At 61.5% G+C, this 26,779-nt stretch overlaps 2 protein-coding genes across 2 annotated transcripts in view; both read left to right on the top strand.

Annotated features, from left to right (window-relative positions):
- Positions 1–1,682: 1,682 nt before the first annotated feature.
- On the top strand, positions 1,683–13,194 carry CYTH1 (cytohesin 1). Its single transcript, XM_041485746.1, is given in 14 exon segments — positions 1,683–3,431; positions 3,433–3,526; positions 5,937–6,019; positions 6,693–6,757; positions 7,407–7,473; positions 7,657–7,775; positions 8,068–8,148; positions 8,240–8,352; positions 8,425–8,573; positions 8,669–8,780; positions 11,121–11,197; positions 11,296–11,367; positions 11,679–11,833; positions 12,056–13,194. Coding segments are annotated over 14 exon segments (1,329 nt in total). The 5' UTR covers positions 1,683–3,368; the 3' UTR covers positions 12,135–13,194.
- A 101-nt stretch (positions 13,195–13,295) lies between these two features.
- DNAH17 (dynein axonemal heavy chain 17) overlaps positions 13,296–26,779 on the top strand; it is a 34,948-nt gene continuing 21,464 nt past the window's right edge. The window contains exons 1-36 of the mRNA XM_041485744.1: positions 13,296–14,640; positions 15,353–15,546; positions 15,817–16,009; positions 16,101–16,200; positions 16,278–16,363; positions 16,484–16,609; positions 16,860–17,015; positions 17,093–17,176; positions 17,500–17,667; positions 17,923–18,039; positions 18,156–18,424; positions 18,539–18,734; positions 18,836–18,982; positions 19,233–19,341; positions 19,481–19,584; positions 19,688–19,828; positions 19,948–20,091; positions 20,263–20,445; positions 20,542–20,796; positions 20,903–21,072; positions 21,312–21,534; positions 21,614–21,730; positions 21,846–21,932; positions 22,158–22,310; positions 22,682–22,930; positions 23,163–23,285; positions 23,502–23,849; positions 23,929–24,020; positions 24,163–24,289; positions 24,508–24,660; positions 25,042–25,167; positions 25,293–25,400; positions 25,521–25,652; positions 25,946–26,106; positions 26,193–26,349; positions 26,615–26,719. Coding sequence (XP_041341678.1) covers positions 14,293–14,640; positions 15,353–15,546; positions 15,817–16,009; positions 16,101–16,200; positions 16,278–16,363; positions 16,484–16,609; positions 16,860–17,015; positions 17,093–17,176; positions 17,500–17,667; positions 17,923–18,039; positions 18,156–18,424; positions 18,539–18,734; positions 18,836–18,982; positions 19,233–19,341; positions 19,481–19,584; positions 19,688–19,828; positions 19,948–20,091; positions 20,263–20,445; positions 20,542–20,796; positions 20,903–21,072; positions 21,312–21,534; positions 21,614–21,730; positions 21,846–21,932; positions 22,158–22,310; positions 22,682–22,930; positions 23,163–23,285; positions 23,502–23,849; positions 23,929–24,020; positions 24,163–24,289; positions 24,508–24,660; positions 25,042–25,167; positions 25,293–25,400; positions 25,521–25,652; positions 25,946–26,106; positions 26,193–26,349; positions 26,615–26,719 — 5,751 coding nt within the window. The 5' untranslated portion in view covers positions 13,296–14,292. The remainder of the gene's footprint in view (positions 14,641–15,352; positions 15,547–15,816; positions 16,010–16,100; positions 16,201–16,277; positions 16,364–16,483; positions 16,610–16,859; positions 17,016–17,092; positions 17,177–17,499; positions 17,668–17,922; positions 18,040–18,155; positions 18,425–18,538; positions 18,735–18,835; positions 18,983–19,232; positions 19,342–19,480; positions 19,585–19,687; positions 19,829–19,947; positions 20,092–20,262; positions 20,446–20,541; positions 20,797–20,902; positions 21,073–21,311; positions 21,535–21,613; positions 21,731–21,845; positions 21,933–22,157; positions 22,311–22,681; positions 22,931–23,162; positions 23,286–23,501; positions 23,850–23,928; positions 24,021–24,162; positions 24,290–24,507; positions 24,661–25,041; positions 25,168–25,292; positions 25,401–25,520; positions 25,653–25,945; positions 26,107–26,192; positions 26,350–26,614; positions 26,720–26,779) is intronic.

Here is a 26,779-nt window from a genome sequence, read left to right as displayed (position 1 = left end):
CACCCACGTGCCTGTGTCACACTGGGGTTTCTGCAGATGCCAGTCCAGGCCCAGGCAGGTGCTCGTACAGCACGTGCCCAGCTCAGCCTCCCCCCTGCCCCCGGCTCCCTTTGCTTGCCCTTTTGTCTCCTGGTGATGTGGCAACCGCTGCTCTGGCCCCTGGGAAAGGGGAAGTGGTGTTGAAAACAGAAGGTCAGTCACATCAGCAGTGAGGGCCTGGCTGCCCTCGCAGCCCTGTCAGCTGCCCTTCTCCACTCTCTCCTCCTCTCTGCAGTCACACTGCTCCCAGCATCAGGGACTGCTCATGCCTGCCAGGGTGCCCTTCCCCACTGCCTGCCCTGTCTGGGCTTCTGCCTGCCCCGCTCAAGTTACTCCTGGCTCAACGATCCCAGTGGATGCAGGGCTAGGTGAGCGGAGCTGTCGAGCTGCTCCTGCCCTGACTCGCCCTGGGGTTTGTTACTCACGGCCATGCCCTGTGCTCAAGATCACTCCTGCTTTGAGGAGAGGAGCTGTCAGTCCGGTTTGGGTTTGCTCAGTGCCTGTGGGGTGGGAGGCTGGGAGGGTTGTGCATTTCCCCAGCTCCACAGCTGTTCCCCAGCCTGGGATCCCAGGGCACGACCCCTGGTTCCTGCTGCAGGAGCCCCCCACACACCAGGGCCGCAGCAGAGTGGGCAGTACCTCTGGGGCACGACAGGGCCTTGGTGTCTGCTCATGCTGGCACGCAGAGCTGACTGAGCCTGTTGGGCTGGGTCAGGGCTGGGGCTCGGGCCCTGCGCCCCAGGAGCGGGGGCCGTGGTGGCACCCCCACACTCGCACTCCGCGCTTCTCTGGGTGCACCTTCCTCCATGCGGCGCTCGTTGCTATGCGACCGCCGGCTCCTGATGCTTAATGCTCTAATACGGAGGGATAAAACCACTCTAAAAATACCCCGCTGCCCGCCCCCCGCGGGGGTAAGGGGGTTGCCGGGGGGCAGGCAGCCTGGGCAGGGGGGCCGCTAGGAAGTTCCGAAACTCCTCGTCCTCCAAGTGGCTTTGAGGCGCCCGCTGTGGCTCCGGCGGTGGCACGGCTGGTCTGCCGGTGCGGCGGGGATTGGCTGGGGCTGGCGCGTGGGCTCCTGCGGCTGGAGCTCCCCTTCCAGAGCCAGCTCCAGACAGAACCGGGACTGCTCTGGCTGCCCTGCCTGCGCCCTGCCCCAAGCACTGGGGAGCTGCCCTAGGTACTGGCTACCTGCCTGGCACTGGGGAGCCCACCTCTCGGCCACGCGCACCTGTCTGGCCTCTGTGTGCTCCTTCCTGACCTCTGCCTGTCCCTGCCTTGCCCTGCCGGAGCTGGTGGCATTCTGCGTGGGACCCCCGCAGCATGGGGACAGTCAGCGAGCTCTGCGCCTCCAGTTTCCAGGCATTCCTCTGCCCCTCGGTGGCTGCCAAGGCAGGTAGGCACTGCGTGCCCCCTCCCCTCTGTGCCGCGGGGTTCCCATCCCCCAGCAGACGTGGCGGTGCCCATGGCTCCGGTTCCATATGGCTCTGGCTCCATATGGCTCCTGCTGAAAGCAGCACAGAGTGTCCTCGCCATCTCACTGCCTCCTTCCTCTGCCGGCCTTCCCAAGCTTGGGCCTCTGCAAGCACTGGGCCCCTCGCCTGGCATTGCCCTGCGCTGGAGCTGGTGCCGTGGTGGGACAGGGGTGTTGGGGAGCCAGTGGTGGTGGCTGGGAGGTCACAGGCAGCGCAGCATGGCCATGGTAGATCCTGCCCCAGCCCCTCTACCCTGCCCTGCCCTGGAGGATGTGTGAGCGCTCGGTCGTCCTCATCACAGCAAGTGCCGGAGGCTACAGAGGGCAGGGTGGCACTCTCCAAAGGGAATTCTGTGTTGGAAAGCCCAGCTCCTGCTACGCTGTGGGTGTGCTGAAGGTCTGTGGGACTGGGGAGCTGCGCAGTGGGGCAGGGGGTTGTGGGACCCCCTCAGCCAGCCCTGTGGCTGAGCTGGGCTCTGCTCCTCTTGAGGCCTGGCACCATAAGCAGTGCTGGGAGCAGGTGAGGTGCCTGCCTGGCTGCTTCCTTGCACATGCACAGTGTCTGTAGACGTGGCTGAGCTGGTGCTCACCCGGCCATGCTGGAGGCTGGGGTCTGTGCATGGGAATGTTGGACCTTGAGCCACTGGGAGCAAGGTAGTGGCTGTGGACAGGGTTCCTTGGCGGGCTCTGGGTCAGGGAAGCAGGGTTAATGGAGTGTTGGGCAGGGCTGCACAGAAGCAGGAGAGTGTCCTGAGCACAGGGTCCAGCAGCCTAGGAGGGCCCGTCCCCAAACCCTCCTCCTGCTGCACCTCTGCTGTCGGTGGGGAAGGATGGGGCTGACGCAACCCAGGGTGTGCACATGGTGAAAACAGGATGTGGTATGAGGAGACAAGCAGGATGTTTCTGGGGGCCCCACAGGACCCCACCAAGGGGTGGGGGTGGTGGCACCCGCAGCAGCACGCTGAGACCCTGGGCTCATCCCCATGGCCTGCCTGACCCTGGGGCTGTTGCCCCTCTGGTGTGGTACAGCGTGGGCTGGCAGCAGGGCTGGCTGCTGCAGTAGCTCAGGGGGCCGAAGGACACCCTGAGGCATCTGAAGCCCACCCTCCCCTTACTCCATAGCTGGCATTCTGTGTGCTGTGTCTCCCATCTCATGCTGCTGAGCAGGATTTAGCTGAGTCAAGGCAGCCAAAGCTGATGCAGCCTCTCCCGGCGACTGACGGTGACAGGGATGGGGACGGGGACGTGCTGGGGTCGCTCCCATTGCAGGCACGGCCCCACAGCTCCCAGACTCGCCACACAGGGGTCCTGCATGGAGCAGTGGGGTCCCTGCAGACACCCCATAGCAAGGGGGAAGACAGTGGGGAACAACATCCCGTGGGGACTGGCATGGCTCCTAGTCCTTCTCCTGGTTCCAGTTCTTGTCCCAGACAGCTGTGGGAGATGCCATGGAGCCTGTGGAGAGGAGCGGGCACCAGCGGTCCCTACGGCCAGCGCAGGACCTGGACCTGCAGTGGAGAGGTCTGGCAGAGATGGGGGAGCTGCAGGGCTGGGGGTCTGCTGGCCTGCCCAGCTGGTGGAGGGGAAGGGAGGGGACCCCGGCGCTGTGCACTGAGCTCAAGATGTGCCGGGTCGGGTGTCCTGGCAGGCTCCGAGGAAGGAAGGGCTGGGCCAGCCCAGGGCCTGCCTGGCTGGGACCCCAGCACATGGCGTCCCCCGGCCCCGAGTCAGGGAGGGGGAGCAGGCCCTGGCGCCCATTTCCCACCCGGCCGGGAGCACAGGAGTTAAGGTGCTGACGGTTCTGGCTCATGGCGGCAGGAACAGGGTGGTGCTGGTGCTGGCTGCTGGCGAGGCCGGGATGACGCCCGAGAGGCCCCGGAGCTCATTGGTACGGGGCCCTGAGTCACCGCGGAAGCACCGAGGCTGCAGGTGTCCACACCCGGCACGGCAGCTCGGGCACGGCCAGCGGGGCCGGGGAGGGTCCTGCCACGATGGTGCTCAGGGCAGAGGGCAGCGGTGAGCCGGGCCGGGGCGCGGGGGGGCCGGGCGAGGGTGGCCGGTGGCTCCGTGTGTGCCCCGCTGCCCTCGGGCAGCGCTGGGACAGGGACGAGGCCAGCAGGGCCCTGTGCCCAGCGCCCCCCGTGCGGCGGGGCTGTGCTCTGGGCGAGGTGCGGAGCAGGCTGCGGTTGCTGCTCGGGGGTGAGCAGGCCCGCTGAGCCCCGAGCCCCATGGACAGATCCTGCTGCTCTGGGACAGGATCCTGCCTGGGGAACCCGCGCCTCCCTGTGCTGGTGAGGAAGCCCAGCCATGCTGGGATCCGGCAGTGTGGTGGGTCCCTGTTCGAGTTCTGTGCCAGGCTGAAGCCAGAGGCAGTGTCTGTTCCCGTCCCCCGGCACTGCTGTGCCTGCGGCCAGGCTCACTGGGGCTCTCCAGGGCAGTTGCTGTGCAGAGCCAGGGAAGGGTTAATGCCGCCTTCCTTCCCCAGAAAAGCTCCTGCGTCTGGGGTTTCTCTTCCTCTGGCTGCTGCTGACATGGCTGGGCTGCTTGTCACGAGTGCTCAGCCTCCACCGGGGAGGGACCTTCCGGGGCTCGGGAGCAGCCCTGCCGTCCCTGCTGCCCTGCAGCGTCTCATCTACACCTCTCCCGGCTGGAACCCCTGTCCTCTCCCAGGTGGGCAGGAAGAGGCAGAGCTGAGGGCTTGCCTGAGGCCTGGCATGAATTTGGCTTTCCCTGCCGCCGGGACGGGGGTCTGGTGGCTGAACAAGAGGGTCCTGCAGTTAGGCAGGAGGGTCCTGTGACACGCGCAGCAGCCCGGGGATTTGGGGGTTTCTGTGTCTGATGAGCGGGTGTGACGAAGCACATCCCTCCCTCTACGAGCCTGGGCTTGCTGGGCGCCCTGGGGGCCTGGCAGTGGAGGCTGGTGCCGGTGGGAATGATGAGAATGGCGCTGGGGTGTGCAGAAGGGCTGGGATGCATCGACACAGCTGTAAGTAACTTTTAACCTGGTGCCATGAGCCAACCGGTCTGGCTCAGGCTTCCCGACATGGGAGACTGAAAGTATTGGGAGTGTTGGCGTGTCTGAGTGTCTGAGGGACGGTGTCGCAAGCCGAGGCGCCTCAGCCTTGGCAACAAGGGGCTGTGAAGGAGGAAGCTCATCAGAGCCAGAGCAGAGCTGGGAAGTGCTGAGCTCAGAGATTCAGGGTGCAGGGTGGCCCTCACCCAGGGAGTTCCCACTGAGGTAGCGGCAATGTGGGGAGAATCGATGCACAGTTGAGGACAGCGCTGGTCCAAAGGCACATGGTGTTTTTGGGCACTGGTGTGGGGCAGTGACTGCGCTGGGGACACTCTGGTGAGTCTGGGCTGGTGGCAGCGGTGGCTGTGTACGTGGTGGCACACGGGACCTCAGCAGGTCAGGGGGTAATGCTTGGGGCAGGGGAGGATGGTTACAGCCCTACAGACGCCTGTTCCCAGCACCCCAGGGCGGGAGGTGGGGGTGACACAAGAGCTGAGCTGGCAGATCCTGCTGCCACCTCCCTTGGGGACAACACTCTGGAGGGAAGGTGTTTTGGTGTCCTTGCAGGTGACCTTGGTGCAACACACAGAAGCAGCTGGCAGAGGTGGGAGACATGAGCATAGTAGGAGGGCTGGGAGCACTCTTGAAGGAGCCAGTGACCTTGGGGACTGGAGGGAACAGGAATGGGATACCTTGTCACTGTGAAGCAAGGAGGTCACATGCCAAGGAGCACTAGGAATGTTCCTGGAGCACGGGAACCATGTGGTGGCCCTGAGCGATGGTGTTGGAGAGGGGGTATCTGGCTCCCCAGGGTGACAGGAAGGTGTAGATGTTGTGGTGTGCAGGTGAGGTCTGTCTGGAGGGTGCACCAGCTCCAGGCTGGCCTCAGAATAATGAATCCACTGTAGAGGGAGCTGCAAGGATGGCCAGGAGCTGCTTTATGTTTGGGGCTGACCTGGTGCAGCAGAACAACCTGCAGGGCTGCAGGTCGGTGTGGAGCCTGTGCTGAAGGGCACAGCAAAGCTGCCCAGCCATGGGGAGCAGAATGGGCACCCACACCAGCCCGGCTGAGGCAGAGCAGAGTGAAATGGGACTTGGAGGAGCAGCAGAGCTGGCAGAAACAGTGCTAGAGGTGATGCAGAGGCCCGTGTGGGTTCTCACTCTGCAGCTGCCACAGTCTGAAGGAGCAGATGCCCTTGCCCTCAAATTCCTTTCATGCCATTGGTGCCACTTGGCCTCTGTGTGGGGCTGGGGACACTGCTCGCCAGCCCAGCTCCTCCTGCCACCCAGCACCTCCACGTCCTGCCTCCACCCAGGCCCACAGCTGCTGGCTGGGGACAGAGGCTGTGCCAGGGGCCTGGCAGGTCTGATTGCCAGGAGCACACATGCTGACCTGATCGTGTCTCTGCTCAGTGCCCAGTGACCTGACCCCAGAGGAGTGCCAGGAGCTGGAGAACATCCGCCGCCGAAAGCAGGAGCTGCTGGCTGACATACAGGTACGATGCCAGGGGCCCACACAATCCCCCTGTCCCAGAGACAGCAGCCTGGCTGGAAGGGTCCCTGGAGCCCCATGCAGCTGCCCCACAGCTCTTCCTCCGAGGGGCTGTGGGGACAGGGCCCCAGCTGGGATGTGGTCCCAGGTGGCAGCCAGCCATCCCTGCCCTGCCAAAGCAGCCATGCCTTTTCCTGTACCCTGCAGAGCTCCAGGCTGTGCAGTTGTGCCAGTCTGTGCCAGCCCCTGCCTGGCACGGGCAGGGACCATGTCTCTGGGCCAGGCCACTGCCCTGGCAAGTGCCTGTGAGGTCGTGGCTCATCTGGGACACTGTCAGTTGTGTCCCTGATTAAGGCAGCCGAGGCTAATTACTGCCATATGCTGGGCATGATCTGAAGGGATTAGGGGTAATGTTGTTAACCTCTGAATCTCTTCCTTCCTGCATGCTGGGAGCGTGGCAGTGCTGCAGGGATTAGCAGCGGGGGGCAACCAGCCCCACTGCCAGTGCCCTCCGAGCTGGTTCAGCCCCTGGGCAGTGCTTGGGGGTGGGGGAAGAAGGGAGGGAAGGAGGGAGGGGCTCTGGGGCCTCTTGGGGGCATGGGGCTGTCTCCAGGGCTGGGGGCTGGAGGGTTTGTAGGGGAAGCACCTCCTCATCTCAGTGCCCCCTCTCCCCACAGCGCCTGAAGGATGAGATAGCGGAAGTGACGAATGAGATCGAGAACCTGGGCTCCACGGAGGAGAGGTGAGTCCCCGCACTTTGGAGCCCCCTCGGGCTCGCCTATGCTGTGCAGGAGCCAAGGGCAGTGAGCCCTGGCCCACGACTGCTGGTGTGAGCAGCTTTCCCAGGCGCTCTGAGCTCCTGGGAGCAGGATTCCAGGATGATCCGCTGCTCCCAGGTCTATTTTTCCAAGCCCCAGCCCCTGTGTCTGGCCGCAGCCACTGGCTAGCTTTGTTATTCTGAGCTGGTGCAGTCAGTGCCAGCCGGGATTAGGGGGGCCTGGTGAGAGCTGACTCCCAGCATCATCCCAGTTACCCACTGGGGCATGAAGACTGTCCCCTTCTGCCAGCCCCACTGCTCTCCCCAGAGCCCTGCTACAGTCAGCTTGCCCAAGCCTGCCCGTGTCTGGGTGACCTGACAGGTGCTGTGCTTGCACCCCCTCTGCTCAGGGTGACCCCAAGGACACGTGGTGGCAGCTGTGCACTGTTCCAGGGCCTGGCAGGCCGAGAGCAGCCCCAGGACACAGTGTGGGGCAGACACAAAGCAGTGGGTCCAGCATGGGGGCCTGGGTCCCGTCAGTCCAGGCTGACCCTCCCCACAGTGCACTGCCCCAGGGGCTGCACAGAGGCAGTGGGGCCCTGCCAGGTGCTCAGAGCTGTTTCATGCCTTGCAGGAAAAACATGCAGAGGAACAAGCAGGTGGCCATGGGCAGGAAGAAGTTCAACATGGATCCTAAGAAGGTACTGTGGGATGGGGAGCAGCGCTGGTTACCCACCACTGGGGATGTGCACGGCTCTACCACCTCCCAGTCCAGGTTGCTGGGGCTGGGGCAGAGCCAGCAGCCAGGGCAGGGGCTGGCAGTCAGGGAGCAGGCTGGCAGGGGCAGCCACAGACCCCCAAGCACCTCTCTTGCACCCCTCCAGGGCATCCAGTTCCTGATCGAGAACGACCTGCTGAAGAACACGTGTGAGGACATTGCGCAGTTCCTGTACAAGGGAGAGGGCCTCAACAAGACAGCCATTGGCGACTACCTGGGCGAGAGGTGCACTGGGCTCAGCTTCCTGGGGGTGCTGTGGGCTCCTGCCACCTGAGAGATGGGACACTGCAGCTCTGAGCTCACAGGGCAGCTCACTGGGGGTACCCGGGGTGCTGGGGGTATTCAGTTCATGGCTGGCTCTTGCAAGTGGCTGATTTGTGCAGACCAGACCAGGTGGTAGCTGCAGCTTTCCCCCATGAATGAGTAGAATCTGGAGAAGGGCAGGGGCAGTGGAGCCACTCAGCAGTCACAGGATTGCTGATCATGCATCCCTCGTGCTCTGGCTTTGTTCCCACAGGGATGAGTTCAACATCCAAGTCCTGCATGCCTTTGTGGAGCTGCATGAATTCACTGACCTCAACCTTGTGCAGGCTTTGCGGTGAGTAAGGGGCTGGGAGCTGAGTGTGGCCCATTGAGGGTGCTGGGGACCATGGAGCCCCCAAATCAGCAGCACACCTGGCCCTCCACAGGCAGTTCCTGTGGAGCTTTCGGCTGCCAGGGGAGGCACAGAAGATTGACCGGATGATGGAGGCCTTTGCCCAGCGGTACTGCCAGTGCAACCCTGGTGTCTTCCAATCCACAGGTGAGCGCCTGTCCCAGATGGTGCCCTGGTATCATCCTGCCCCACAGCTGACTTTCCCCTCTGCCCCTGCAGACACCTGCTATGTGCTGTCCTTTGCCATCATCATGCTGAACACGAGCCTGCACAATCCCAATGTGAAGGACAAGCCCACGGCAGAGCGATTCATCGCCATGAACCGTGGCATCAATGATGGGGGGGACCTGCCTGAGGAGCTGCTCCAGGTGAGGGCCAGGGCCAGGCTGCAAAGCTGGCCCAGAGCAGGGCTGACCACGGGGCTGCTGGGCGAAGCAGAGCTGATTCCATGTCATTGTACCAGAATCTGTACGAGAGCATCAAGAATGAGCCCTTCAAAATCCCTGAGGATGACGGCAATGACCTCACCCACACCTTCTTCAACCCTGACCGAGAGGGCTGGCTCCTGAAGCTCGGTGAGTGGCCAGTAGCAAGGGAGGGCAGGCTGTCACCAGGGTGCAATGCCCCTGGACTTCCCACACTTCTCCTGCTGGCCTGGCTCTTCAGAGCATAAGGAGGCTACAGAGACAGGCACAGCCTTCACGGGAAAGGCATCTGTACATCCAGCCCTCCATCTTCCCTTGGCTGGGCAGCAGGAGCAGACTCAGAGCTGATGAGGCCCTGCAGAGTGGCTGGGTGGGTGTCCTGGGGGATTCTGCCTCTAGGCTGGGCATGCCCCTGGGACACAGCGCTGGTACCAGGGTGTGGTGTCAGACACAGAGACCTCAAGGCCCTTCAGGTCACCAAGTCACAGCAAGATGTGGAGCAGGCCCCCGGGAGCAAGCGGCGAGCTGCCCCAGGCTGCGTGCGTCCTCCCTCCATACCACAGACAGCCCCTGCCTCACCTTCCCTCAGCATTACCACCTCTGCATCCCAGCTCCACATGCAGGCAGCATGCATGGCATCCCTGCTGCACCACCCGGCTCCGCAGCCGGAGCCCTCCGCGCCCTGGCTCCTGTGGCTTCTCTTCTTGGCACCTCTGGGGAATCCTCTGCCCGGGTTTAGCGAGGGGGAATGGGAGTTGGCAGGATCAGGGTCCAGTGGGGCGTTTCCCCAGGGTTCTGCCTGGGGTCGGAACTCCTGATACATGGCCAACCCCTTGGGAGGGGAGAGAGCAAGAGGTGCCTGCTCCCTGCCCTGGGGTGGGGGGACACAAGACAGCCCCAGGCTCTCCTGACTGGAGGGGCCCCACACACCCAGGTTCAGGCTGGCACCACCCATGGGGAGGTGGAGGGGCAGCAAAGTGGCTGTGGACCCCAAGTGCCTTGGAGGGCAGGGAAGAACCCTGCCAATCAGCCAGGGGGTGGAGTGAGCCAGGCCCTGTCCCCAGCAGCCAAGGAGCCCCATCCACAGAGCCACAGTGAGCCAGGGCAGTCAAGCCCCACAGCCCTGCCGCTGGCCCAACCCCTCACAGCTTCCCTGCTGCAGCCCGGCCCCACTGACCCGCAGGGCAAGGGGGGGCTTTGGGTTCCGCTTTTTATTTTTTTCCTTTTTTTTTTTTTAATTTTCTTTTCTCCCTCATTTATATGTTTCCATGATTTTGGCTCTTCCTTTCCTTGCCCCCAACTCCAGGAGGTACGTACCCCTTTTCCCTGCTCTGCTCACACTGCTGGGGCTTCGTTTCCTTTGTATTTTTAATTGCTGGTGATGAGTCTCATTGCTGCTGCTGTTGCTGCTAACCCCACACGCCCGGGGACCTCGCCTGCTGCAGGACAGCCCCTCTCCATCTCCAGGCAGGGACATGGGGTGCCAGCCCTGCCAATGCCACGCGTTCCCCAAGATCTGTGGCCTCCTCTGCTGCCCCGGGGAAGGATGGGGCTGTAGTGGCACCTTGCCACCCCCCCAGCCGTGCACCACCATGTCTGCAGACAGTTCAGCCTGGCCAATGCGTCCTTGCCTCCAGTGACACAAGGGATGGGGACAGGTTTGGGTTTCCTCGGGAGGGGCCCCAGCCTGTGCACGGGTGGTTAGGGTGTGCCAAGTGACTGCAGCTGGATGGGATCTGTGTGCGTGGTGCCCTGTGCTAAGGGCTCACAGCAGTCCCCATGAGGCACCAGCACTGCTCCAATGCCTGCACCCCAAGGTGTCAGGGAGCATTGGTGCTGGCCCTCAGAACTGCTCTGGAGCAGGGACAGGGGTGGGCTGCCAGCTGGCACAGGGCAGCAGGGGCCCAGGGCCTTCCTGGCAAGGGAAGGGGATGAGCAGGACCCCCAGTGTACACTGTGGCTCCTGGTGTCCGTGCCGGATCCAGCCTGCAAGGGTGGGCGCTCGTCCTGCATTCAGCACTGCTGCAGTGGCTGCGCTGGAGGGGAGCTGGGCCGGGTGGGGGGAGCAGGGCAGCTTCTCCTGCTGTGCTGGCAGCTGTGGAGCTCGGCCATGGCCTTGAGTCCTGCCTTGCCCAGGGTCCAGGACGAACGGGACCGTGGTCAGTGTGGACAGAAAGTCCCCGTGTCCTCCCAGGGAGCTGCCTGGCCGCAGTTGCCTCTAGCTGTGCTGAATCTGTGTTTGGGTGGGAGCGGCCAGCGCTCCCGGCCCGGCGGTCCCGCCCTCGCCTCCATCCTCATCCGTGCGCTTCCTGCTCTGGTCGGTGCGGTGTGCGCTGCCTGCTGCTGCTGCCCGCCGCTGCCTGGCTCTGCTTGGCTCTGTGTGTGCGCTGCTGGAGCCCCCGTGTGCCCGGCCGGCTCCGTGCTGCCGAGCTGCCGCGTGCCCGGCCCTGCTGGCCAGGACTGTGCCCGACTGGCCCTCTCTGCTCCCAGGAGGCAGGGTGAAGACGTGGAAACGGCGCTGGTTCATCCTGACTGACAACTGCCTTTACTACTTCGAGTACACAACGGTGAGTGGGCTCCTGCAGGGTGAGCTGGGCTGGGGCAGGGAAGGGGCTGGACTGGGGGTGTCCCACCCCACAGCTAAACATCTGCTTGGCTGCACCAGGATAAGGAGCCCCGTGGCATCATCCCCCTGGAGAACCTGAGCATCCGTGAAGTGGAGGACTCAAAGAAGCCTGTGAGTGCTGTGGCAGTGTCCTCTGGGGTTTGGGGGCAGCTTTGGCTTGGGCAGAAAAAGCTGGGAGGTTGCAGCACCCTGAGATGTCCCCAGGAGGGGCAGGGGGCCGCAGGGCGGTCACTGTCTTCATCAAAGTGGGGCTGGTCACCACAGGGGCACGTGCAGGGCCAGGGGGTGACAATCACGGTGTGTCTGTTCCTCTCTGCCGTGCTGGGGTGGCTGTGCCCGGGGTGTGTGGCTCTGCTTTGTCCCTCCCAGTCTGGGGTCCCTTTGGAAATGGGGGCTGTGTCTGAGCAGTCTCTCCCTCCCAGAACTGCTTTGAGCTCTACATCCCTGACAACAAGGACCAGGTGATCAAGGCCTGCAAGACAGAGGCAGACGGGCGTGTGGTGGAGGGGAACCACACCGTGTATCGCATCTCTGCCCCCACGCCTGAGGAGAAGGAGGAGTGGATCAAGTGCATCAAGTGAGTACTTGGGGGAGCACGTGGGGGCACGGCACTGGGCAGGGGCACAGCAGGGACATGCCTGCTGTCCTCAGAGGGGACAGTGCTTCCCAGGGCATCCTGCAAGGATGGGGGGAGAAGGCTTCCCCAGGGATATAAAGGGACCTGCCCAGGGCCAGGCCGGGCAGGTGGCACCCATCACTGCAGCAGTTTGGCCTGACCCAGCCCTTGCTCCCCTGCCAGGGCAGCCATCAGCCGGGACCCCTTCTACGAGATGCTGGCTGCCAGGAAGAAGAAGGTCTCCTCCACCAAGAGGCACTAGCAGCCAGACTGGCCCTGCGAGGCCAGCCCAAGTGTCCCCCTGTCATGGGGGCATGGGGGGTGGGGGCCACGCTGCATGCTGGCCCTTGAGGCCCAGGGCCCAGCTTCAGCTTAGCTATTTCTTTACTGTGGGGGGAGGGAAGGGGCATGGGCATCTCAGTGACTGGCCCCCCATCACTGCCTCATCACTGACAGCATCTTCACAGGCTCAAGCTGGAACACAGCACCCCTGGGAGCCCTGGCCTCAGCACCACAGGCACCTTCATTGCCTCTGACCCCCAGGAAGTCTGTGGCCATATGGCACTGGGTCCCCCAGCACCAGTGCTCAGACGCTCTTGGGGTGTTCTGTCGGGAGGGCAAGCGGCTGTTGGTGAGCAGCTGGAGGTTTCGGGGTGCCACAGGTGCTGGGGTGCAGCCCCAGCCCCAGGGTGCCCTGCAGAGATACAGCTCCTGGCCCTCGTTGTAGCGGGCCTGGGTCTGTCCTAGGTGTCCCCACGCTGCTGCCTTGGACCCCCCCAGTGACCCCCTGCACTCGAATGGTCCCACAGACACAGGAGGGACAAAGGGCAGGGACTGTTGATGAGCAGTGGTGGCACACAGGGCAGGGATGTGCCCTCACCCTGCTGTGGGAGCTGTGGCTTGGATGTGGCAGCACTCAGTGGCATTGCCCCAGCCCATCCTTGTGCCATGGCCGTCGTGGCAGGGTGGCATGGTGCCATGGTGGAGCCTGCCCTTGGGATGGCTGCTGGTGGGGGTCTGGGTGGGTGGGCGCTGTGGCCCCACCTCTCTGCCTCACAATCGCCTGTGTCTTGTCCTGTCCCACTCCCCACGCACAGTCTGGAGGCGCCTGGATCAGTATTAGTCTATTTATCAGAGGTGTAAATACTCCTGTATAGTTTTCTCCTTGTAGATTATTTTGTATGTGGGTGGTTCAGTGCAGAGGCCTCACAGGAGTGGGGCAGGTGGGCAGGATTTTTTATTCTAATTTTTTTTTTTTTTTTAATTTGCCATGGCCTTGTAAACTAGTGCTGAAGATCAGCAATAAATAAATACTTGTACCACGCTTCCCTTGGCCTCCTGTACTCTGTGCAGCTTGGGTGGGAGTCCCCTGCCCCTGTCAGCCCTTGCCCCTTGCCCAGCCTTGGACTGGGCTCATGCTCCTCCCGGCCCGAGGTTGTGTTTGCTGGGGGTGTTTGTGAGCCTTGTGCCTTCACCAGCTGCCCCAGGCCACCAGGACAGTGCCTGGGGTACCTCACTGCAGCATGCAGGGTGCCTGTTCTGGGCTGGGACAGCTCTTGGTGCTGGACCCTGCTGTGGGCGCCATGCTTGGCTGGGTAGGGCTGTGGTCACCCTTGGCAGAGGCGTCCAGGGCACTGTGGAGGACCTGGGACAATGGGGGCAGAGGGTACCCTTTGTTCTGCACCAGGCTGGGGATGCATACCCAGCTGGTGCCAGGTGTGAGTGGGATCAAAGCCAAGCCGGGAGCACCAAGCCTGTGCCGGCTGTGTTGGTGCCATCAGGCCTGGAGGGGGTTGTCCAGTCACACTCCCTTGTGCCATGGGGGGGATCTGCCAGAGCATTCCCTGCTGCAGTCCCTGCCCATCCTGTGCCTCAGATGGGGCAGCCTTTGGCACTGCAGCCTGAGTCTGGCCAGGGTGGGCAAACAGGATTGCTGAGGGATGGGGCAGTGGGGTGTGCAGGGGGAAGGGCAGCCCTGCAGTTGGGCTGTGCCCGTTGGGCTGGTGCCAGGGTCAGTTGGGGCAGACCGTCAGTTGAACAGCTGGCAGTGTCAGGTGGGGTGCAGACAGTGCCTGGAGGCTGTTGGAGGGTTGAGGAGTGCGACAGGGAAGCAGCAGAGCCAGGTAAGATTGGGGTGAGCCAGGGCAGTGATAGGGCCAGTCAGGGATGGGGCAGGACAGGGGGCAATAGGGCTGGGTGGTGATCGGGTGGGCTTGGGGCCACTGGGCCCAGGCAGGGATGGGACTGGCAGCTTCCCCTAAGACTGCATGTGCAGAGGGAAGGCTGAGGGCAGTGGAGGGGTGGAATGGGAGTGTCAGGCGGTCAGGGTGGGGTTGGCACAGTCCCTGGCTGAGCGGGGTTTTCCCACTGCACCCCCCCGCCAGGTGCTGGGGAGCTGCAGCTAGCCCGGGGCTGGCAGGATGGCAGATGGGCCACAGGACGAGCGGTTAGTCCTCCTTGAGAGCCTGGCCACGGCACTGCTGCGTGTCCGGCCAGACAAGTGGGCCAAGTTTGCGGCCAGCGAGGAGACTTCAGTCATGCTGGACAAGTTCTTCAAGCAGCCAGAAATGCTGGAGCTGGTGCTGGGGCTGAACCCTGCTGGGCAGCTCCTGCCCACCACCTGCTTCCCACCTGCCCTGAAGGGCAAGGGAATCTACTGCGTGAAGAAGAAGGAGGAGAACATCACCGGGGAGAACTGTCGGAGTGCTCTGCTGGTCGGAGACATCGGCCCCTCACCTGTGGAGCAGCTCATCACCGTGCTGCTGGAGGTGGGTTGCCCATGCAGGCACAGGCTTGGGGTGAGCAGGGTGAGTGGAGCTCCCTGGGTACACTGCTGTGCTGGGACCCCTGCTGTGGGCAGCTCTGGCCAAATTCCAGGTGGGCTCCAAATTTCCAGGTGGGCTCCAAACTAAAATTCACAGAAGAAAACTTGTGTCAGGTCCTCACCCTGACCTTGCGGTGGTTCCCATCCTATGTTGAACAAGCCCCATGAGGACAAGAGCTGGGTTAAGGTCACCAACCTGGTTTTCTTCTGGCCCCTACTGGATTACTTCCTCCCTGCAATTTTAGAAACTCATAATAATGCCCACTTACCTTTACCCTGCAGCTGGGAAATGTCTAAGTGGATTTCCCTCAAACTTCCCATAAATATTCCCACTGCCAGTCCAGAGCACCCAAAAGCTGCATCAGCTCCAGGAGCCCCCACTATTCCCCCTCACTTCTGGGGGCTTTTGCTCATGTGCCAGCCCCTGACTCTGCCAGATTCATTCACTGTGCCACTTCCAGCCCTTCCCAGGCCATGAGAGCTGGAAACCAGAGCAAAGGACCTTTTGGTCACACTGGTATCAGCAAAACCTATCTGTGGCCAAGAGAGCTGTGACTGCACTGAGACTGTGCTTCAATGGGCAGCGAGAGGGAAATGCCCACTGCCTTGTGTACAGGAGGTCATGACCAAGTGCCTGACCTAGCCCTGTCTTGCAGGTTGTGTCCCCTCTGCTCCTGAGCCAGGATGAGGGGGTAGGCTGGCCCAGGATTGTGGTGGAGGACATTGTGCGCCACACTCACCAGCTGCAGAGCAAGATGTTCCTGATGACTGGGAAGATCCAGGGAAAGCCACTGCTCCCACTGCCCGAGCACCTGGTCAGCTGGGAGGACTCAGGCGCCACCCTGGACTGGTGGGTGGCATCACTTGGTGCCAGAAAAGCCTGGCAGGGGCCCAGGACAGCATAAATCACTCAGGAAGGAACGGGAGCTGGGTCACTGGCTTGGTCCCTGCACAGCCCTGGGCAGAGCCATCCCCTGCAGCAATGTTTGAGGGGTTCATGCCAGGCATCTGCACTGGCAGAGATGGCCACAAGCAGGAGTGACTGGCTTCCCTAGGGCTGTTTGGGGTTCCCCTGGGGCAGTTCAGGGCTCCCAAGGGGCATAACCCGTCTGCCTTTCAGCCTGGTGGGGCCCGTAGATGGCACAGTGCTGCACTCCATTGAGACCGTGGTCATCGAGTGGTTCCAGCAGGTTGAGGAGATCTTTGGCCAGGACCCAGCACAGCAACTGCTGGAGGGGCTGCACCCCCTGCCCAAGGTCGAGTTTGATTTCTGGCAGACCAGGGTGACCAGCTTGGAGTGCATCAGTGAGCAGGTACTGTCTCACCCATGGTGGCCACATCGCCTCAAGCTGAGCCCCCTGTGCTGAGCCCCCCGTGCTTATGCTGGTGCCTCTTCCCTGGCAGCTGCTCACACCCCAAGTGACCGTGCTGGCCAAGACCCTGGAGAAGGCTGACAGCTGCTACTGGCCATCGCTGCAGAACATGTTCAGGGCCGTCAATGGTGGTGAGGTCCCATGCCAGGGTGGTAGCTGCCTCCAACCAGGTGTCCTCATCCCAGCACAGACTTTCTCCATGTCTTAGGTCTGGAGGAAGCCAATGATGTCAACCTCCACCTGCAACCGGTGCAGGGGCTGCTGGAGGAGATGGAGCAAATGGACTATGCCCAGGTAGGTGATGTGTGGCAAAATAACCAGGCACAGCCTGGTGGCCTCATCTGGGCAGGAGCAGAGCCCCAGAGGCTTTGGGGGGACACATCCCCCCGCACTGATGAGGCTCTGCTCCCGCAGCTGCAGCCCTTCGTGCCCAAGGTGCTCTGCACCATCTGCCTGCTCCGGGCTCACTGCGTGCACTACCACTCGCCTGCCCACATAGCCCGTATCCTGCAGGAGACCTGCAACTTCTTCATCAGCCTGGTACAGCCCCACGGCCAGCACTGACCCACCCCTGTCCCCTCCAGTTGCCTCTCTGGGGCAGATGTGGAGAGTCCAGTCAGGGTGATGTGGAGACAGCCTAGACAAGGGAACAGCAGAGTCCCCGTAGGGCTGGGAGGAGTCTGGGGCAGTCATGGGCTGCAGGCAGCCACCAGCAAGTCTGTGGGGGTGAAGGGGGCAGGAGGAGCCTCTACGTCCTCCTGACAGCTGCCCATGCCTGTGTCTGTCCCAGACCTATAAATTCCTGAACCCTGAGGACATGCTGAAGGGGCTGCAAGGAGAGCCCCAGGAGACCCTGCAGGGACTCAAACAAGCCATCTCCACCACAGAGAAGTTCTTCCAGTCCTACAACACTTACTGCTCTGACCTAACGCCCATGTTCTTCCCGGTGGGTGCAGGGATGGTGCAGGAACCTCTGACCCCCTGCACACCAGCACCAGACTGACAGCTCCTCTCCCCTCCCAGGAGGAGTCAGAGCTCTGGCAGTTTCCCCCCACACAGATCTTTGGGAGGATGGATGCCTTCCTGCACAGGCTCAAGGCCATCAAGGTGAGAGCACAGCACTTGAGGGCACAGTGCCAGCCTCAGCCAGGCCTTCCCTGCCCTGGGGATCCTAGGGAGGCAGTGGCACAGGGGGAGCTCAGCTGGGGCCACTGGCTCAGTGGGACATCACTGGGAGTTCAGTGGCACCATTCCCAACACAGTTTCCCCCCAACCCCGAGCCCCCATGGCAGGATGGGCACACCCTAGCCAGGCCACCCCTGGGGCTGCTCCTCAGGACTGCTGAGCAGGCAGGACTCAGCCCTGTGCTGGTGCTGCACCTGCAGCCTGGGACAGGGGAAGCCTGGTAAAAGGGGGTTTGTGCTTGCCAGGAGCTCTTCCAGGTAGCCATCGATTTCCAGAGGCTGGAGAAGACAGTGCTGGGAGGGGTGCGAGGAAACTTCCTTGGGACCTGGGTGTTGAGGATCTCTGAGGAGATCTGTGAAGCTACCAAGGCTTTTGCTGAATGCAAATATGATCCCTTGGATCCCGATGAAGAGGTGAGCAGATGCTGGAGTGGAAATGTGATGGGTGCTGGAATGGAGGTGTTAACATTGGCTAAGTGAAAATAAAAAAATCTCTTGTGAGAACATGCTGCAGAGGGACACATGGGACTGCCCCACAGCAGCACAGGGCTGGTTCTGGAGCACATCATGGGGCTCTGGACCCTCTGGGTTCAGCAAACCCTTCCTGAAGGATTTGAGAAGGAGTCACAGGGGCTGTGCCACTTTAACCCATTTTGCTCTCAATGGCAGCAATGGAACAAAGACTTTGAAGAGTTCCAGAACAAGGTTGAGGATGCAAACAAGCAGCTGGCTGCCATCTTCTGCCAGGGCTTTGATGACTGTAACCGCCTGACAGGTGCAGTGAAGGTACCTGTGCCCCAGCTCGGCAGCCTGGCATGCAGCTCCCACAGGACCTGGGGGTCTCACCCGTCCTGGGACTGCTCCAGGGTGCAGAAACCTGTGCCTGCCTCTCTCTCCTGCAGCTGGTGCACATGTTTGCCTCCGTGCTGGAGAGGCCCCTGATCAAGGCTGAGGCTTCCCCCTGCTACCTGGCCCTGCTGGGAATGTTCGAGGAGGAGCTGGAGAGCGTGAAGGCGCTGTATGACACTCGGTTCGTGTCCCCCCCGCCCCCCGGGGGAGGCCCAGCCATCCACAAGAACATGCCACCGGTGGCTGGGCAGCTGAAGTGGGCTCTGGAGCTGCAGCAGCGGCTGGAGGGGCCACGCAAGGACCTGCTGGCCATGACCCACCCGTAGGTGCAGGTCCCCTTTCCCCTGGGGACACAGGGCAGCAGCGGGGCAGCACCCAGCCTGGAGCTGGTCCCCTGCCAGGCCCTGCTGCAGCAGCTTTACTGTGGCTCTGACAGTGCCATGCTGGGTGCTGAGGCTGAGCTGGTGTCAGGGAAGTACGAGGAGATGATGGAGCTGCTGCAGCGCTACAGCAACAGGATCTACGAGGAATGGGCGAGGGGGCCCGGCAAGGACTGTCACTTCAGCCTGGAGCAGCCCCTGCTCCAGAGGGACCCCGAGTCCAGCCTGCTCAGCGTGAACTTCAGCAGAGAGGTGGGTGCTGGCACGGGCAGCAGCAGCAGTGCCCCGGGTGACCCCGCGGGCTGGGGCTGCCCCGCTGCCGCGGGTGATGCTAACGAGCCCTCCCCTCGCAGCTCTCGGCCGTCCTGCGGGAGGTGAAGTACCTGCACATCCAGCAGCAGCAGGACATCCCAAGCAATGCTGAGAGCCTCTTTGCCCAAAATGAGACCTTCCAAAAGATAGGGGACAATCTGGAGCTCATCGTGGGCTGGTACAATGAGGCAGGTTCTGAAGGGGAGACAACACAGCTGCTTTTCCAGGCTGAAAGGGACTGGGGGGTTTGGGTACCACAGGCACATCACTGGCACCTCAGGTCCCTGCCCATCCTGTAGCTAAGCCAGGCCATGGGTGCTGCCATCCACCTCCTGTCCCCCACCACTCTGCTGGTGGGGTGGGGACCCTGTTCCTCGATGCTCACCTGTGGGTGTGTTGGCTCAGGTGAAGCACTCACCTGTGGGTGTGTTGGCTCAGGTGAAGCAGCAGCTGATGCCAGTGGAGCAGCCTCTGCTGTCAAAGGAGCGGGAGGCCCTGGATGTCCGTCTGGCCAGTGCTGAGAAGTCTCTGTTCTGGAGCCATGAAGGTACAAACCCCCTCCTTGGCCATCCAAGGCTGGGGATCCTCCTTGTGCATTTTGGGGTCCCTGGTCCTCAACATCAACCAACTTTCCACTGCCCTGGGGGTGTCTCCACAATGTGCTCGTGTTCCCATTTCCCTCCCAGGTGTCATGGAATACATCCAGGAGATGAGGGAAACCCTGCACGACCTGCAGAGACGAGTCCAGACAGCGAAGCTGAACCTACAGAACATCACCCAGCTGATGGAGGTAATGTTTGCTGGCACTTCACAAGCACCTTTCTGGGACACATCTAGCTGGGACTGTCCTTTCCCTGGCATAGCAGAGCAGCCCTGTTCTCCCCTCCCTGCAGGTCTGTTCAGCCACTCCCTTGTTTGGAAGAAAGGACAACAAGGAAACGGCGCTCCTGGACCTCGATGGCAAAGAAAACGCCTTAGCTCAGCGCCGCACTGTCATCGAGAGCACGGGCAAGAAGATCCAGGAGATGGTGAAGGTGACACGTGGCCCTGGAGCACTGAATGGCTCACAGGGGCGTGAGGGAGGACTCTGAAGCAGTGTCAGGAGCCAATGCCTTTGCTGGGTGCTCACTCCTGGCTGGTTTTGTCGTGGCAGGAGAACGCAGAGATGTTTAAGGCTGATGTGTCCTCACGGATATGGCAGAGCTATGTGGGATACATCGACAAAATCGTGTTGGATGGGCTCTGCAGGCTTGTTCACAAATCCCTGCAGCTGCTGCTCACCAACATGGACCCCGAGGTAGGTGCCAGTGTTGTGGCACTGGGTGTCCTGGTGCTGGGCTCAGGGTGTCCCACTGCTCACTGCCAGTGTGGTCAGTGGCCAAATGTGACTGTCCCCGTGCTCCCTGCAGCTTGCAGGGCTGTGGGGCTGTGGGACAGGAAGCCCACAGCCGCCTCTGACCTGTTTCAGGCCCAGGTGTCCCCGCTGTTCGAGGTGCGCATGGATCTGTCCGAGGACCGGGTGCAGTACCAGCCCTCACTGGAGGTGGGGGCCGGCGACAACTTCATGGTGCTGGTGGAGGGGCTGCTCGGGGACACGGAGGCGGTGGCAGCCTCCATGCCACGGCTGCTGGAGGGGGCGGTCAGTTACAAGGTGAGTCCGTCACAGGCAGCACTCCCAGCTCAGCAGGAAGGGGGTGAGGGTGGCCGGTGTCCCCAGCCCGTCCCTGAGCTCTGCCCGCCCCTTCAGGCGGCGCTGGAGGAGCAGCCGGATCTCCTGAGGATGCAGGAGCAGCTGATGTCGCTGGTGGTCAGCACCATGGCAGAAGGTGAAGAATTCAGTGCCAGCTTTGAGGAGCACTCCCACCTGTGGAGGGAGACCCCCGAGGAGTTCCTGCAGCGCTTCCTCACCTTGGACAGTGCCTCTGGAGAGGGCGAGGCAGAGCCACCGCCGGGGAAGCCCTTGGCGCCGGGGATCCCACCCCTCGCGCTCTTTCAACAGGAGGTGTGGCAGGGGTGCCTTGAGATGTGCTGGGTGCTTGGGTGCCCTAGAGGACACTGGGTGCTCAGAGAGGTGCCAGCCACAGACTGTGACCCATTTTTGTCCCCAGATCGACGTGCTCGAGGCATTGCATGAAGAGGTGTCGGAGTTTGAGGAAATCAGGGTGTTTGGGGGGTGGCTGCAGAGTGACTGCCGCCCCTTCAAGAAGGCGCTGCTGCGTGCCATCAAAGGCCACAGCATGGTGCTCCGGCAGTACCTCGCCCACCACGTCACCAGCAGGTAAGGCCTGGTCAGCCCTGGCGCAGGGACGGGGTGCTCCCACTGGCTTGAGGCTGGCTAAGCTGTGGCACAGCACCACTGCGTGCCAGGGCAGGTCTGACCCAGGGAGACAGCCCTGGCACTGCAGGTTCCAGGTGAAGGTTCCAGGCACATTCAGGGGTGAGTTTCTGGGGGGGTCATGCCCTGCAGAGTGAGCCCCAAGCCCCAAGGACACCTGGTGAGCACCATTGTCCTCTCAGTCTCCAGGAGTTGCAGGCTTTCATCAAAGAGTCCACTGCTGGCTTGAGTAAACCCCTGGAGGAGGGAGACTATGAAGGACTGGTGGCAGTGATGGGGCACCTGGCGAAGGTCAGGGAGAGGCAGGAGGTGACTGACATGATGTTTGAGCCCTTGAAGGAGACAGTTGCGCTGCTCAAGACTTATGGGGACAAGATGCCGGAGGAGATCCACCTGATGCTCCAGGTGGGCTGCTCAGGGTGTGGGGGGCCGGGCAGGGGCTTACTGGGGTGAAGCTGGTGACCCCACATGGTGTCCATTGCAGAAGCTGCCCGAGAGCTGGGACAACAACAAGAAGCTGTGCCTGCGGGTGGCGGACAACGCGGCACCCCTGCAAGCCGCCGAGGCCGCCATCCTCCGCAACAAGTGCCAGGACTTTGAGGTGCCTGCCGGGGGCTGAGGGTGGGGAGGCAGCTCCTCAGCAGCTTTGGGAAGACTGCTGCTCTTCCCAACTGCCGGATCCTGGCTGTCCCCGTGAGCCCCATGCTCCCACACAGGTCCAGCAGCTCGCCTTCCGGGAGAGTTTCCAGGGACATGCTCCTTTCTCGTACACAGAACCAGAACCATACAAGTCACTGAACAGGGTAAGGAAGGGGAGGACACCAGGGCCACTGCTGTCCCCGCTGGCACTGCCTGGCCACTCCACTGACTTTGGATACTGGGGAGGGGCAGCTGCTTCAGGTCTGGCTCCAGCTCTCAGGCTGACAGGGAGGGTCTGGCCCTGCAGCAGGGATGGAGCCCCTGCTGGAATAGAAACATGTCCCTGGCACACAGTCCCTGGCTGACACCTTTTCCTTTCCTCCATCCAGCAACATAAGGGCATCGCGGTCTTGGAGAAGGAAATGGCAGCCCTGGCCACGTCAGCTACACTGTTTGAAGTGTCAGTCCCAGAGTACAAACAGCTCAAAATGTGTCGCAAGGAGCTGCGCCTGCTGAAGGACCTCTGGGACATGGTCAACCTGGTATGTGCTGGGCTCTGGGAGCCGGGCAGAGTGCCCAATGCTGCATCCAGGCAAGGGCTGGACAGCACTGGCATGGGCACCTGATGCAGGTACCTGATGCAGGTACCTGGCACAGGCACCTGTTGCCAGCTGGCCATTGCCAGCCAAAGGTGCAGAGCTGTTGCAGCTTCTCAGAGAGCTCATTGCCATCCTCCCAGAGGGACGGTGAGACATGGGGCAGGTTGTTACACTTAGAGCAGGTCTGCATGGCATGTGCATGAGTGGGGCCCCAGTGGGCACACAGGGCGTGCGGGCACTGGGTATGCTGCTCCTCTTCCCAGGCAGGAATGCTTCTGCTAACCCCATGTTGTGGAAATATATCCTGGGTCCAGGTGAACCTGAGCATTGCCAGCTGGAAGACAACCAAGTGGGCAGAGCTTAACGTTGAGGATATGGATATTGAGTGCAAGAAATTTGCTAAAGACATCCGGAGTTTGGATAAGGAGGTGAAGAGCTGGGACGCGTTCACAGGACTGGACAGCAGCATGAAGAACATGATGACATCCCTGCGTGCCGTGAGCGAGCTGCAGAACCCAGCCATCAAGGACCGGCACTGGCAGGAGCTTGTGCAGACAGCCAAGGTGCTCCTGAGTTCTCCTGCCCATCCCTGGCCCAGGAGCCTCCAGCCCCCAGCCCAGGAGGCTCCCAAGATCCACACCCAGCAAGGGAAGGGTGCCATTAGGTTTAAATCTGGCCACATGCAAATATTTGTGTGGGATCTCTAAATGTGGGTGTCAATGAGCTCGTTTGGGTGAGCTGCTGGACTGCCTCTGTGGAGGGGAGCCCATGGCCCAACCACGCTGGTTTCTCCAGGTGGAATTCACCATGTCCGAGAACACCACCCTCGCGGACCTGCTGCAGCTCAACCTACACAAGTTTGAGGAGGAGGTTCGTGGCATAGTGGACAAAGCGACAAAGGAGGCTGGGATGGAGAAGGTAAATGGGGCTCAGCTCCTCCCCTGCTTTGCTGGACCCCTGTGCCAGTGTGACTCCAAGGCCTTGTGTTCCGGCTCCTGGGGCTGGAGTCCACAGGGAGCACACAGAGCTTGTGGAGCCCATGCCTGCAGTCAGCACTCCTCTGTCCCCCTGCTTCCCCACGGGGGCTGGGCTCAGCACCATGGCACCCAGCTCATCCCCATGCCCTGACCACAGGTGCTGAATGCCCTGGACACCACTTGGGCAGGAATGGAGTTTGAGTATGAGCCCCACGGCAGGACCCAGCTCCCACTGCTCAAGATGGATGAGGTGCTCATTGAGACACTGGAGGACAACCAAATGCAGCTGCAGAACGTGTTGGCATCCAAGTACCGAGCCTTCTTCCTTCAGAGGGCACAGGACTGGCAGCAGAAGCTGTCAACCACTGACACTGTTATCAACACCTGGTTTGAGGTACAGAGGAAGTGGAGTCACCTGGAAACAATCTTCATAGCGTCCGAAGACACACGAAGTCAACTGCCAGAGGAGTCGAAGAAATTTGATACCATTGATGAGGATTTCCGAGTGCGAAGCCCATTCTCCCTCTCCTTTTCCCTGTAGCTCTTTGCCACTTCGGGGTGGCTGAAGTGTTTTTCCTCCTCAGGATCTAATGGCTGATGCAGTACAAACTCCCAACGTGATTGAATGCACCAACAAGCCCGGGCTGCACACTAAGCTGGAAGCTCTGCAGGACAGGTAAGGATCCAGTGATCCTGGTGAAGCATTTAGGAGGCCAAAGGAAGGGCTTGGTTCCTCCAAAGCCTCAGCAGGACAAGGACTGAGTAAAGGGTAGAGCTGATATATGGGGGTTAATGCAGGTTTTTCTGTTTTCTGCCAGGCTGGCGGTCTGTGAGAAGGCCTTGGCTGAATACCTGGAGACCAAAAGACTGGCTTTTCCCCGGTTCTATTTTGTCTCCTCTGCAGACCTACTGGATATTTTATCGAAAGGGACCGAGCCCCTTGAGGTATAGGCTGTGTGCGAGCGTGGGGCTGAGTCCTGTGCCATTTCCCTGCACTTGTTTGAGCAGTTTTAGAACATTGTTCACTCTTATGGGCAGACCACCCACCTGACCCATCTTCCTGGGGATGCAGTACCCAGGGAGCGTGCAGGGGTAGATCAAATTGCTGATGACCCCTATGCATGTGGCAGGGGTCCTGACGGTGGCTGTGCCTCTGCCCTCAGGTGTCCCGGCACTTGACGAAGCTGTTTGACAGTTTGGCCAAGCTGAAGTTCCAGGAGGACTCAGACAAAAAGCCTCAGAAGGTGGCCCACGGGATGTTCAGCCGGGATGGGGAGTACGTGCACTTCGATGCAGACTGTGACCTCTCTGGCCAGGTCAGCTGAGCTTTGTGCAGGCTGTGGGGGGGCAGGTTGAGGATGGGGATGAGCCTTTTGCTGGTTGTGCTCTAACAGCCTGGCAGGAGTACAAAAATGCAATTACAAAGATTTTTGGCTAAAAACCCCAGAAACGGCACCTGCATTGTAGGTACAGAGCAGCACAGTGGTGTGAACTCTGGAGCAGTCCCTCGAGGGTTGCAGGGTGGTCACCCCTCAGCTGTTTGCCCTCACACCACCCCTCATCACATCCCATGGGATGTGCCCTGTGGGAGCGGCTCCGGGCTCTCTCTGCGGGACACTGCCATGTGCAGGGAGAAGTTTGTGCAGCGCGGGCGGCCTGGAGCAGCTCGTTCAGCCCTGCTGGGTGTGACCCTGCAGGTGGAGGTTTGGCTGAACCGGCTGCTGGAGCGCATGCGCTCCACTCTGCGAAACCTCATGCCCCAGGCCCTGGGCACATACGAGGACAAGCCACGGGAGGAGTGGGTGTTTGACTACCCAGCACAGGTGGGTGCTGCTGCACGGGGCCAGGCTGCGCCGGCTCTGAGAGGGACAGGAGGAGACACAGGCGCCCACCCTGAGCCACAGCAGGTTCCTCTTCATGGCTGTGTTGTCCCCATGGTTTGCCGCAGATCGCCCTCACGTGCACCCAGATCGCCTGGACTTCAGAGGTTGGAGTTGCCTTTGCGAGTCTGGAGAAAGGTTATGAGAATGCCCTGAAGGATTATAACAAAAAGCAGGTTGGCATCTTCTGCACCTGACCTGGAGCCAGCCTGAGCCTCTCTGCCAGGCCAGGGGTCATCGGAAGACAGGCAGACAAGGGCATCATCTCTATGCCCATTATTCCTGTGCTTCCCCAGATCGCTCGGCTGAATGCCCTGATTTCCCTGCTCCTCGGGAACCTGAGTGCTGGAGACAGAATGAAGATCATGACGATCTGCACTATTGATGTCCATGCAAGGGATGTTGTGGGCAAAATGATCCAAACAAAGGTATTTGGTACCAGAGGGAATTTTTGGTGCAGCATCCCTCAGCACTCTGGAGCACAGGTTTCCTGTCATTCCATTACATTCAGGCTGGGCACCTCTGCTGGTGGGTGTGGGCTGGGCTGGACTGTGAGGAGGGATGGTCCTCACCCACCCCAGCACGGCCCTGGGACCCATTTGCCCCCTGTCCCAGTGCTGGGAGGTGGTGAATGGTCCCCAGGCAGGGTGTGTGGCCGTCCCAGTGGGTCAGGGTGGGCAGTGCCCGTGCCTGCCTGCCTCCACAGCCAGCTGCTTCGCAGGTGGAGACCTCGCAGGCGTTTGCCTGGCAGTCCCAGCTGCGGCACCGCTGGGATGACGAGGAGAAGCACTGCTTCGCCAACATCTGCGACGCTCAGCTGCTGTACGCCTACGAGTACCTGGGCAACACGCCCCGGCTGGTCATCACCCCCCTGACCGACAGGTGCGGGCTCGGCTCCCCACCCTGCCACTGCCGGGCACTGCGGCCGTGCCACGGCCCCGCTCAGCCCCAGGGCCCTCCCTCGGCAGGTGCTACATCACCCTGACACAGTCCCTTCACCTCTACATGGGGGGAGCCCCCGCTGGCCCTGCAGGCACCGGGAAAACAGAGACCACCAAGGACCTGGGCAGGGCCGTGGGCATGATGGTCTACGTGTTCAACTGCTCCGAGCAAATGGACTACAAGGTAGGGCACGGGGCAACAGCATGGTGGCACTGAGGTGAGAACCATGGGGTGGCTGTGACAAGGGACCCTGTGTTTGGGTCTGTGGGAGCCCAGGGGAGCCTGGCAGGGGGACTTTATCACTGTGGGGAATTTCCCTAGGGAAGAGCACAGTCCGTAAGGCATGAGCAGCTCTCAGCTCTCGAGTGTTGTCACCAAATCCCCCTCTGCAGCTGCCGTGAGGGATCGCAGTGTCTGAGCCCTGTCCCACTGCTCTGTTTCTCTCCAGTCCTGTGGGAACATCTACAAAGGACTTGCCCAGACAGGAGCCTGGGGCTGCTTTGACGAGTTCAATCGCATTTTGGTGGAGGTCCTGTCTGTCATTGCAGTGCAGGTGCGTGCTGTCCCCCAACACAGTGGCACTGGGTGCCAAAGAGACTTCCCAGCTCACGTC

Source organism: Pyrgilauda ruficollis, unplaced genomic scaffold (assembly GCF_017590135.1).
Source record: "Pyrgilauda ruficollis isolate IOZ18807 unplaced genomic scaffold, ASM1759013v1 scaffold72, whole genome shotgun sequence".
NCBI classification, from domain to species: domain Eukaryota; kingdom Metazoa; phylum Chordata; class Aves; order Passeriformes; family Passeridae; genus Pyrgilauda; species Pyrgilauda ruficollis.
This window is presented reverse-complemented; position numbering and strand designations above follow the sequence as displayed.